At 38.7% G+C, this 12,677-nt stretch overlaps 1 protein-coding gene across 3 annotated transcripts in view; it reads left to right on the top strand.

Annotated features, from left to right (window-relative positions):
* Nucleotides 1–3,611: 3,611 nt before the first annotated feature.
* Nucleotides 3,612–12,677, top strand: part of LOC121388726 — a 42,766-nt gene continuing 33,700 nt past the window's right edge. The window contains exons 1-2 of one of the 3 annotated variants that reach the window (XR_005960002.1): nucleotides 3,638–3,734; nucleotides 5,812–6,418. Coding sequence is in view for 1 of the 3 variants with exons in the window: in XM_041520199.1 (XP_041376133.1) it covers nucleotides 3,714–3,734 (21 nt within the window). In the remaining 2 variants the exon portion in view is untranslated. Of the gene's footprint in view, nucleotides 3,735–5,811; nucleotides 6,419–12,167 lie in introns of those variants that run through there. The other 2 variants (XM_041520199.1, XM_041520201.1) reach the window with 2 other exon arrangements.

Genomic DNA, 12,677 nt, shown 5'->3' with positions numbered 1-12,677 from the left:
AGATTCCCGTTGCAATTCCATCCTTCTTATTGTTCTACCGACATCCATGTTGCAAATGCGGCATCTCTGTTGTTTCACCGACCTCCCTTGTGATCCACCGTACTCCCTTTTGCTCACCTGGCCTCCCTGTTGCCTCATCGATCTCCCTGCTGTTCTACCGAACCTTCCGGTTGTTTCACTCCCTGTTGCCCCACCGACATGTATGTTCTTTTACCGACACCTTAGACCGAGTACTCTGACGGTAAGAGAGCTAGACGGACCTTTGGACAGTTATCATATTCTCTAACCCGTCCGTCTATAGTCCGTCCCACAGGGAACGCCTTTTTTTTTTTTCATACTATGAAGTTTACTGCAAGTTATTTATTTCAAAGCCGATTGTTTTGTAAATTGCACACAAAAATAGTATGTTTTTGTTATTTCCAAACAATTATTACTTTCCTTCTTACGTCAAACCAAATTGAAATTATTTACAAAACAACATTTTGACAGAATGATGGGACGGACTACAGCTCTCTGTCCGTCAGAGTACTCGGGCTACTGACACATGCCTCGCTGTTGTCCCAACGGCCTCCCCATTGTTTCAGTAGCCTCCCTTTTGCATCACCAACCTCCTTGTTGTTCCACCGATCTCTCTTTTGCACCACCAACCTCCTTGTTGTTCCACTGGCCTCCCGTTTGCCCCACAGACCTCCCTACTGTTCCACCGGCCTCCTTTTGCACCACTGATCTCTTTGTTGTTCCACTGACCTCCCTTTTGCCCCACCGACCTCCTTATTATTCAACCTGTCTCCCTACTGTTCCACCGGCGGCGGCCTCCCGTTTGGCCCACCAACCTCCTGGTGTTCCACTGCCCCCCCCCCCCCCCCTCTTTGCCCCAACGAACTCCCTACTGTTTCACCGACCTCCCGTTTGCCCCACTGACCTCATTATTGTTCAACCGGCCTACCATGTTGCTCCTCCGACCTTGTTATTGTTCCACCAACATTCCCCTTATTCCAGCGTCCTGTTGTTCCACCGATCTCCGTTCTGACCCGTAACCAGCATGTCAAATGGGGGGTGGGGGGGGGGGGGGTGGGTCTACTTTGTATCAAACAGAATTATTGTGGAGGGCGTAGCCCAAAGAGGCGAGCGCCGTGGTCGCGAGGTCTGTGACGGGGGAGGGGTATGGGGGTCCTTCCCCAGAACATTTTTTAATATTGAGCCCTCTTTAGCGCTATCCTGGCGTGTTTTCTGCTGCCTTCAAAGGATTTTTAAAATCACGGTTTTTGGTTTTGTTAATAACATTTATTTGATCCATCCCGTGAAATAAACTGCAGATATCGTAACCATTTATACTCCGTCCCACAAGGAACGCCTTTTTTTAATACTATGAAATTTACTACAAGTTATTTATTTCTGAACCGATTGTTTTCTAAATTGCACATAAAAATAGTTGTTTTGCTGGGGGTGGGGGTGGAGGGTGGGGGGTGTTGTTATATCCAGAATACTTTTATTTTTCTTCTTACGTCAGACCAAACCGAAATTATTTACACACCCCCCCCCCCCCCCCCCATGTTTGTAGGAGGATAGGACGGACTATAGAGTCAATCTATTTCGAATCAACAAATGCCCTACGCTCTTCGGTTTCAGATTCACTTGAAATGTGTACCAAATATGCCTAGCTGTATTCCAAGTATTTTTTAAGAAATGGAAATTTTGCAGGTCGAAAATTGCCGCCATCATTTCTATCCTGTTTCAAGTCCCATTACTCGAGCAAATAATGCAGATAGAAATCTAACATTTTGTACACGAATTAAATATAAAGGTTATAAAGGTCTGACTGGCAAGTTTTCATAGTCATATTGAATGCCTAGAGACCACTGTAAAATCTTTAAAAATTATTTTACAAAAACAATTATATTCATTAGAATTACACACATTTAACTTTTGTTCTAAATAAATATTAAATATTACAACTACATGTATGTGATGATTAATTGTGGAACAACATCTTTCTGAAATCGGAAACATCGTTTGGAGATCTTTTCAATGAATTTTTTTTTAAAAACAATGTGAGAAGATTGTTAAAATTCGGAAACTTGTCTCATTTTATAGCTAATGGTATGTAGTTTATGTGTACCAAATTTCATTATCCATATAGAAGTCTTTTGGGGAAATGTATTTTTTAATTGTGCATGGTTTTAGCACTGACATGGACTTGACAGAGAAACAAAAAAACAAAAACAAAAAACCCCCACAAAAAAACCCTGAACAAAAACAAAAACAACGAACAAAAACAAAAACAAATATAATACTGAATGTAAAACAGTGTTTTTGGTGTAAAAAACCAAACATTCCCGAGTTTGCTGCATTGTTAGATGTTTCCGACTAATACAATATTTCTACGATTAAACTTCCATATTAAATATATTTTCTTGTTTAGAATATCAGTGTCTGTATATTCAATGTGTTTCTGGTCGTCTTAATATTTGTAAAAAGCCCAAACTGGATTCTGTCTTCAAATAATTTCGTACGTACGAAAAAATAATATTTTAGGAAATAAACTGAAATTTAACCTAGTAGAAATATTAGAACGATCAGAAACACGTTTAATATATAGTCATTAATATTTTATGCAGAAAAATATATTTGATATGTAATTAAAAATCGTTAAAAAGGCTCTGCTGGTTGATAACATGTTAAACGTTGCAGCAAACTCGGGAATGTCCCTTGAAAGATTATTCAGTTGTCTCTAAGTATCCAGTGTAACTACTAAAAACTACTAGTTTCATGTTTTTATGTGCATTATATCCTAAGATAATGGGACTTGAATATAGAACGGACATGACCATTTCTCAAAAACTGCTGGAATACAGAGCCCATGTGGATATTTGGTATAAATTTCAAATGAATCTAAGACTGAAGTGCGTGGGCGATCCTAAATATTTGTGATGGATTTACCCTATTAATGTTATTTTGACATACTAGATGTCATAACAGAATGTTGCTATTCTTAATAGCTTCATCTTTACAAGACACCTGTCCTTTTATAATTATGGATATTCCGCATTATTTTTCCCCTTGGAGCGGAACTCTTTTCCGCGGGGGAAGGGAGATCGTCCGATCCCCCCGGTTACGTGCCAGCCATTGATCCACTGATCTTCGTCCTGTTCCGCCGGTCTCAATCAATCGATCAACCATTTCACACGTGCTTACATCTACTGAAGGTTCAAGCACGACTGTCTTGGGCACATTCTCCGAGATTCCCCGGTGGATGTGTCCAAGACAGCCACCGGTCTCCCTGAGCCGTTCACTACAACTTATATTTACTTGCAAATTAAGGCGCAAACGATCAATATCCAAGCCGCACAGTTACAATGTGATCTAACCTCATGAATAAGAAAATAGCCAGTAATCCACTGAATCCCAGCTGAAACATGTTAGCAATTTGAAACTTTTCAAAGTAAGTCGTTCGCTCGATATTTATTCAAAAGCACGCGGAAAACACACCATTTAAAAGCGACCTCCCATTCGTGGGTAACGAACCATAAATAATGAAATCAAGGGAGGTAACCGTAATTGCCTTCCTTCCACACACCGTGAAACGTTCTTTAAACCATTCCTACCTGTGTGCCGTGTGCGGAGATGACGAACAGTAGTACGCGGTGGGCCAGCGTTGTTATGGAAACCTTCAGGTGGAAGTACCCGAGAGAGTTCCACGACTGAAAGGTCGCATGTTAGATTCGTCAGTGAAGGTAAATATATTGATCAGACGAATAATAAAAATAATATTCATTGCGTGTAGTTCTCGGTGTCTGGTATCGATCGTTAGGCCGAATGGATTGGTTTTCCCGAATGCTATACTGGTATTATTTGTTACTCGTTTCGATTACGCAGGTCTCACGGCGGGTTTAAGCGAGTAGGATTCAGTCGGATTGCGTTACCTGTAATACAGGTGTTTGATGCAGGGGGCTGTCTTGGGTGTAAAAAGAAAAGTACAAAAAAGAATTAATTAATTAATTATTAAAGGCGCAGACTAAGTTTCAACTCTTAAAAATAGACACTAAGTTTCTACAAACCTGCAACACATTTGGATAAAGTTACACAGCAGAGTGAAAGAAGAGTCTGTGATGTTAAAACCGGAAAATATCATTAAAAAAAAAAGTAGCCTAGAACTCTAATCAATAACAGCTACTTCTCAGACGCACGTGCGTTTTTAAAAATATGAAAAATGCATTTTGTGATATTAGAAATAACAGGATGACCAAAAACACTTCGGTTCTATGGAAATGGATAACCGAAACAATAAAATATAAGTAATGTTTGATTTTAGTGATCATGAACGGCTCTAATAGTGAAAAATATGCTGGAGTGTTTAAAAACTGGGGTCTGTCCCTTTAATAATAATAATAATAATAATAATGAAAATTATCTAAACAATTTTAATCATAATTTTATATGATTTTAAGGTTTTTAGTGGGGTTTTGGGGTTGTTGTTTTTTTGCATTTTTTTTGCTTTTTTGGATGTATTTTATTACGTTATTATTTTTTATAAAGACATATTGTTAGAATCTAAGAATTCGTCCACAATTATTAACATTTCCTCGAACGTATAAATCATGCAGTAATGTCAGCATAAGCTTTTAAACACAAGATACATGTTGATAAAATTATTTGATAAGAAAAAACAATATTAAAAAAAAGAAAAAAAAAGAAAAAGAGAATGCGATCTTTACGATCGTGGTAATATTCATAAGATTGATTATTACGAACAGCCTCTGACTACATAAGATATTGCTACGACAGCTTTATGCTCACCAGGTGGATAATACATAGTTTAGTTAGTGTCGGGCGACCCAACTTTTGGCACATGACATTGTATGGAAACACTAAATGGAACATTTCTTTAGTGGTGTATATCTTTTATATAATTAGGCTTATGCCAAAGTAATATATTAAGTAGGGGATGGGTGTGATGCACTAGGGTGTGTGTGTGTGTGTGTGTGTGTGTTGTGGACCCACCAATAGGAAAATAACTTAATTTGGTGTTACTAGATTCAGATATTTTTTTTTTTATCCCTACAACATTCAATAAACTATGCGTTCATTAAACAGAATAATTGTTAAATTAGATGTTTAAAAAAATAAAATATTATGAAATATATTATATGTATATGTAGTAGTGTTGCTCCTACTGGCAACAGCTGGCGGGAATTTCCCTATTAGCTCAGTATGTAGAGCGCTGGACTCTCGTACTGAGAATCTGTGGTTTGAATCCCTTAGTTGAGATTGATTTTTCTGTTACATATATGTATTCTATATTATAAAATATATTTTGTATTCAGATATATACTTTATATTATGAAATATATCCCATGTTAAGAAATATTTTATGTATTATGAATTATATTCTTTATTATAAAATGTAGACCTCATTGGCGTAGCATGGTGCCAAAAGGTGGGTGGGTGGGTTGGCGCACTTTTATATTTATACACTTTTACACTATTATAAAGCAAAATATCTGAAAAGTGAGGGGCACATGCGCCCCCTCCCCCCCCCCCCCCCCCGCTTCCTACGCCAGTGGACCTATACCCAATATTCAAGTCCCAAATTAAATGCTTATTAAATTGTTTTAACTAAACCTGCCTTCTTACATACTACAGCTCTAGAACCACAAGACGGAACTTGGTGTGTGTGTGTGTGGGGGGGGGGGGGGGTGGGGGGGAGAGGGTATAATAAAATCCGACAAATATTTCTATAAGGTTTTTTCTAAGCAAAATCTGTATAGTATATTTTCATATTTATATATATCAATATATTTTTTCTGGCAGACAGGGCGCCGCCATCCAATTGCTGATAAGCCCCGTACGCCTTTGCAAGAACCAACGCTGTAAAAATGTAAGGGGTTTTACACGTCTGTCTAGAACAGACGAGTAATACAAACCTGGGTAATAAAGCGCCACCTGCAATGGGTTCTTGTCACGTTTCGGCCATATAACTTGTTTGTAATACACCTCAGTCCGGCCCGACGCTCGCCTACATCAAAGAGAAACATGCGCAGGTAAAAGAGCGGAAGGAAACGTGCCATTATTTCCCCGGCCAATCCAAAAAAAAGAGAAAAAAAAAAGAAGAAGATAATTAACTTAGTGCAGTTTCCTTTCAAACTTCAACTATGCATGTTCCCTGTTCAACATTCACACAACTGACACTGAAAAGAAGTTTACAATGTATTTTAGCCAGTTTTCAAATATGTAGAGTAGGCCCTATTTCTGTGGAAATGATTAAAAGTGGCTAATTTAAGCTGAACTTTATTGTAGCCGTTTTTGTGAAAATAAAAGTTTAAAAAGGTAGCAATTGGTTAATCTGGCTGTAAATTGTTTTCCCTTTCAATGATATAAGTATTTTATTTTTAATGTTTGTAATGCCTATGAACTGTATGTTTACAGCTAATAAAGTATACAGAACGGCTATGGTCAGCGTGAGTTCTAATTATATTGTTTTTCTATCTAATAACCAATTATGTTAACCTTCGTCAAAAGAGCTCTATCAAAGTTCTTTCCCGCCCAAAAAGATGTCTTAATTTTTGTTTTAAAATGTAAACATTATACCATGAATACATGCAGCCCCCTCAAAGAAAACAAAAAGACAACAAAATAATTTTATTTACTGTAAAAAGTGGCCAACAAATTAGCCTGTGTTATTCTGTAGATATTTCTGTGTGCTTTTTTTCCTTCAGATTCGTTAAGAAATTAATGTTTACGCCTAGCGGCAACATATTACAACTTTATTATCATCTAGTGGATTATTGCAAAGATTATATGTAATTTGTAGTTAATTATAACAAAAATGAAATCACTAGTATAATATGTCACTTCGAAATATGATAATGCACTTTTAATGCTTTAATTGTGAAACTTGGAACTTTTTGCTTAGAATATTGATGCCCATCCGTTGTTTTTACGCTTGTGCGAGTCAAGGAAGAAAACTAAACAATGACCAAGGGGACTTACTCTCGAGCAACCGGCCTCGGTGGCGTCGTGGTAGGCCGTCGGTCTACCATCTTCATAAATCAAGGCTAATATTCGTTCCTCGTATTCAGCCTTGATACATGTAGTCAAGATTACTGATATCCACTACTAGCGCCCTCTATTGGACGAAAATTTGCAACACCGATTATGTCCCTTACACGATGACATCGCTGACCAATCACAGCATCGGTAACATGTGACAATCTTGAAAGCAATATCAAAAATTAACCGCCGAAACCTTTTTTTTTTTTAACATATCGTGACAAACACGACACGTTTCCACGGACGCTGACGCTGCCATCTTTGTTTACAATAACAAGGGAATCTATAAGGAGCGTTGCGATTCGTTGCAATCAGATCTCATCGCATCCAATGAAATTTAAGCATTTTGTGGCACGATTTCTTGACGACATGTATCAAGGCTGAATACGAGGAACGAATATTATTAGCCTTGATTTATGAAGATGTCGGTCTACATGCTGGTAGGTACTGGGTTCGGATCCCAGTCGAGGCATGGGATTTTTAATTCAGATACCGACTCAAAACCCTGAGTGAGTGCTCCGCAAGGCTCATTGGGTAGATGTAAACCACTTGCACCGACCAGTGATCCATAACTGGTTCAACAAAGGCCATGGTTTGTGCTATCCTGCCTGTAGGAAGCGCAAATAAAAGATCCCTTGCTGCTAATCGGAAGAGTAGTTCATGTAGTGGCGACAGCGGGTTTCCTCTCAAAATCTGTGTGGTCCTTAACCATATGTCTGACGCCATATAACCGTAAATAAAATGTGTTAAGTGCGTCGTTAAATAAAACATTTCTTTCTTTTTTACTCTCGAGCAATCAATGCAGGTTCTTATTAAAACAAAGAGTCTATAGTTATCGAGATTAGATTCGTTTGCGTGTTTGTGTATATGCAGCTACACGTCTGTCGATGATTTATTTTCGTCCTTGATAACCTTACTAGACAAATTATGTAGCATATATATTGTATAACAAGCATATATATTTTATAACAAGCATAACGTCGAACTGGACATAATTCTATTTCATCCCTAGCCTGTGTATCCACTTGTGTAATTAGATTCCTGTGGGGGCTTTGCGTATATCCAACCACACGTATGTCGGTGGTTTATCTTTATCTTTCGTAATCATATTACAGAAATGATATAATACATGTATGCATATGTATTATAACAGATATAGCGATAAATTGGACAAAATTCCATTTCATCCCTGGCTTGTGCACTCACCTGCGTTAATCCAGAGATTAATCTAAGCAGCTAATGTTTCTACCTATACATGACCGCACCCACGCAGAGACTGGGGCTGGACATGTGGAATCAACCATGTAATTTATTTCCTCTGTGTCTGTCATGGATAGAAGTCTCTGCCGAAGAGTCTATAAACACACTCGATTCGTAAGAACAAATAACCTGTTGCATGTGATAACAGCTCCCTGGGTGTGGCGCTGTTATACAAGTCAATAATTTTAGTATATGACAGTATCTTCTACGAAAAGGGATCTATGGTAAATCTGGGTGAAAGGTCAAAGTGTTCCGGAGATAAGCGTGTCTAATGTTTTCTTTGTGAAGAGGTCATATAGTACATAATTTATAACGGAGCGTTTTAAAAATAATTTATAGTAATTACATGTACTGCGTTGGTGTTTCTGATGGTGGATTCCAATAAACAGGAGTTCATCACAGATCCTGTTGCAGTTCAACAGTTGGTGAATTCTAGAACACTGTCATTACATTGTTTTATAGCCGAGTGTTTAACAATACCGTTATTAGCTACTATTTCCCCTTCATGGTCCATTCATTAACTACATGAGGGGACTCGTATGTCTCAAAGCTCCAAAAAGCTATGTCAGCAGGAGCTTCGGTTTCTGTCAGGGACGCCCAAGCTGGATTGGTCGATGGGTAAAGTCTAGACTGATATGGACCAATGGTGATGTAATCCTATCCTAACAGTGCTGAAATCAGAAGTAGTAGACCACAATACCATGCATTTTGACTACAGATAACATTTACGAGGCCATCATGTCATCATACAATTATCCGTCTGCAGTAACTGAGAGAAGGTCATCTCCATCCATTCTTTTTTTTTCAAATGATGCATATTTTCATTTCATTCATTCATTTCTTGTGTACTTATATCCAATTAGGGTTCAAGCATGATGCCCTGGGCACATACCTGAGCTATCTGAGCTCTATGTCCTGAACAGTCGTTAATGATTAGTTGTTAGGGTTAGTTAAAGAGAAGTCAGTTTACGCCTTTCCTGCTGAGCCGTAAATCCTCTCTGTCATGGAGCAGGTGCTGAGCTGCGAACCCATAATCTGCCGTTCTAAACGTCGATGACTCAACCACTACGCCATAGAGGCCAACTCGTGGTTTCTGTAGGTGATTGTATCTAATAAGGAACTGAACTAATCTTCGCACGCGGCGTGCCCAAGTGGACGTCAAATTAGTATGTGAAACCTAAAACCATCCATGGCATTAACCGGGACGGACAAAGCCAGAATGCAATCAGTTTAACCGAGTTGAAACGGGCAATCATAAAGACATCACCTTCCCGCTGTTACCATATCAAAAATTTATCAGATTTCCTTTTTCACAAGCAACCCCGAAATAGTCATGGAACTGCAATTTCATACGAACAGATACGGGAATTGCAAGACCAGACGCCATTGTCGGTGATCACGGAACCGTGGCGTGTACTCCATGCACCGCGTCGGGCCCAGGGCTTGGCTTTGTCCACCAACAGTAAACGGCTTTTATATTGATTCTGTGCCAACGAAGGCAGTTTTACCTGAGTCATAAATTGTAATAAGTGATCCGAGAACATCCGCTTGACCAGAAGGTCCCAGTCGCTAACATGGCCTTTGTGGACCTCAACACTCACAGTCAAGTGCTGATCAATGAGCGACAGTAGGACGAATTTCAGAAATTTCCTATCAATGGAGATAAGTTGTTGACGTACAAACTATAGGCTGCCATTAGTAAATACTCTTTAGGTGGGTTTGTTGTTTCATAATTACCGCCATCTTCGTCATCGATATCACTATAATCATTATTAACACCAAAGCCATTATCACCATTACCATCATCACCATCAGCAACATTATAAATAACAGCAAGCAGCAGCAGGATCCTCAGTGGTTTCAGTGTCAACATCAGTAATTGCAACAGAATTAAGGCGCGAATCCAGGATTTTATTAACAGAGGTGGCCCAAAACCCGGAGGTTTTTTTTTTATAAAATAAAATTTAAAGGTCCTTGACAGGTGGACGGGATAAATTTGCATTTTTTTTGTGTATTCTGTAATATATGTATACTATTGTTTGATCCTTGGGCCCGCGCCGGAATCCGCGCCTGAAATTAGGCAATCTAGTAGCAGTAGGCGTAGTAGCAGCAACAGTAGTAATGAGAGTAATAACCATATTGCTGTAATGGTAAATGGCGCATATTGTTAATATCAAAATAAACAGCAGTAATATTTTAATAACTTAGAATACTGCAGCATACTAGTACATTGTATAAGGAAGTTAGTTATGAAGTATTTTTGTTGTTGTAAAGATCAGTATATGAAAATGATAGTGTAGTTTTCAGTGTCTTTTTTTTTTTTTTTTTTTTTGTTACCTATAAGGAGGGGAATGACATTATTGTTACTATCTCGTATCTTTTTATGTTCCTCGATATTCAGGTTTCAAATTACAGGTATTTAGGCCAATAGGCGTACAGCCTCCCGAATTAATAAAACGTACCCGAATCTGGATTACAAGGTTTAGTCATATTAACATTGCTGCCAGACAGCTAGGCTATACATGGTTGCAAGCGAATCGCCACACATTTTTACATGGATTACACCTAGTATTGTGGGTAGAATGATGGAAATACATGGTGAAAAGTGTTCAGGCCCGCTCATTTTGCACGAATTTTTCTATTGTTTTTGCCCGAATTTGAGGATTTTCTCCAGGACTGGGGGTGGTGGGTTGAGTTGCCCCCCTACCCCGTCTCGTACGCTTATGCTTAGGCCTACATACAGTTTTAAGCGATGTATGTCATGAACAAGCCAACGCCCAGAATGTCCACAAAGCAAACTTTATTTCTTTGTTTTAGGTCTACGCGTGAACGTACACACATGGTACACTAATGGGAAATGGGAACTATTTTCTCGTGCCCCTATCCAGAAAGGTTCAGGCACGTCCACCATGGATCCGCGTTCTGGCATCGTCAGCCCACGGTTCCATGGCGGAAGGGGGGAGGGGGGTGTGTTTGTATGTTGGGGACATATAAAATACGGTAAGACCTTACATATAAAATTACTTAAAAGGGATAACTGCATTTATCTTTACTTATATATACCTAAATGGTATATTACCTATATTTCTATTATATTTTTGAAACACCATAAAATATGTAGTCAGGCTATATCATTTAACTTATTTATTAGTTGGTGTCATTTTTGATCGGGCTGGTCAAATATTTATTATTAACTAATCAAAAAAGAGAAAAATAGTATATCTTATTAGCCTATCTTTTAGCCCTAGGGATGGTACACTAACAAAGCATTCTAGTTTCATGGGGCTTTTAAAATATTATGAAGATAGGCGATACGGTCTGACGGTATTTACATTTCCGGTATCTCTGACTAGTAGTCCTGTCCAAACACCGGACCGCTGGGGGTGTTCATGTTTATCGCTAAAAACCAACTTAGCTAATTGAGAGACCTGCAACAAAACGAAACTACTTGAGAAACCACAGACCTGACGACTAAACTAGTTAATATTCACAACATATCGTGTCCCTGAATTTCGCCTTTCCATTTCGCAAACATCAAACAACATTACCATCGTACGCACATGATCTTGTTTCCATGTTTTTGTGTTTTCCTTTAAAAGACACACGATTCATGTTGTTGGATTTTCTTTTAAAACTAGGAAAAACAAAAACCGCTCTCGAGACTAGGCGAAATGCCTATGACCTTACACCTCCCACGCTCCGGGTGAATTGGGTGTGCGATATACAGAGAAATGACAACACAGCTGACTAACGCAGGTAAACGTGTTTTACCTGGCGCCACTCACTACGACTAGTATTAAACTTCTGTGTCCAGGTATACGTCTACGTCTCGTTCGTCGAGCGTAAACGTACGTCTGTGTGATGTGATCGGTCTCCGTGATGTGATCGCTCTACGTCTGGTGTGCGATACATACATAATTATATACTACTATCAGAAGTCATCAACGAACGCCAGAGGCTGTGTCCAGGGTGAATATGCTTGGATGTTGAATGGATATTCACGTGGGAAAATGTTTTTGGTTTGGTTTAATTTGTTTTGTCAACGGATTTCGCTCTCTAGGACGTAAGACAGATATACACGTACCAGAACTTGCAGATGTTGGATTATATTCATCGTCGTTTGAGTTGTAAAACTTGATTGACGTGCACCGGTACCTTTAGTGAAAGAAATATTGTGTACTGGATGTAGTATAACGACATTTACCTGCAACCGTCAAATGGATATATTGTATCAGAAGTACAATGCACAACATACTTGAATGAGGTAAATAAGTAAATTACCTAGGTACTGTTTAATACACGACGTATTCTTCAAATTGTGAAAGGAATACCTACAACCGTCAAATGGATATACTGTATCTGGAATA

The sequence above is a fragment of the Gigantopelta aegis genome, chromosome 14 (genome assembly GCF_016097555.1).
Source record: "Gigantopelta aegis isolate Gae_Host chromosome 14, Gae_host_genome, whole genome shotgun sequence".
Taxonomy (NCBI): domain Eukaryota; kingdom Metazoa; phylum Mollusca; class Gastropoda; order Neomphalida; family Peltospiridae; genus Gigantopelta; species Gigantopelta aegis.
Note: the sequence above shows the minus strand (reverse complement) of the source record. Positions and strands in the feature narration are given on the sequence as shown.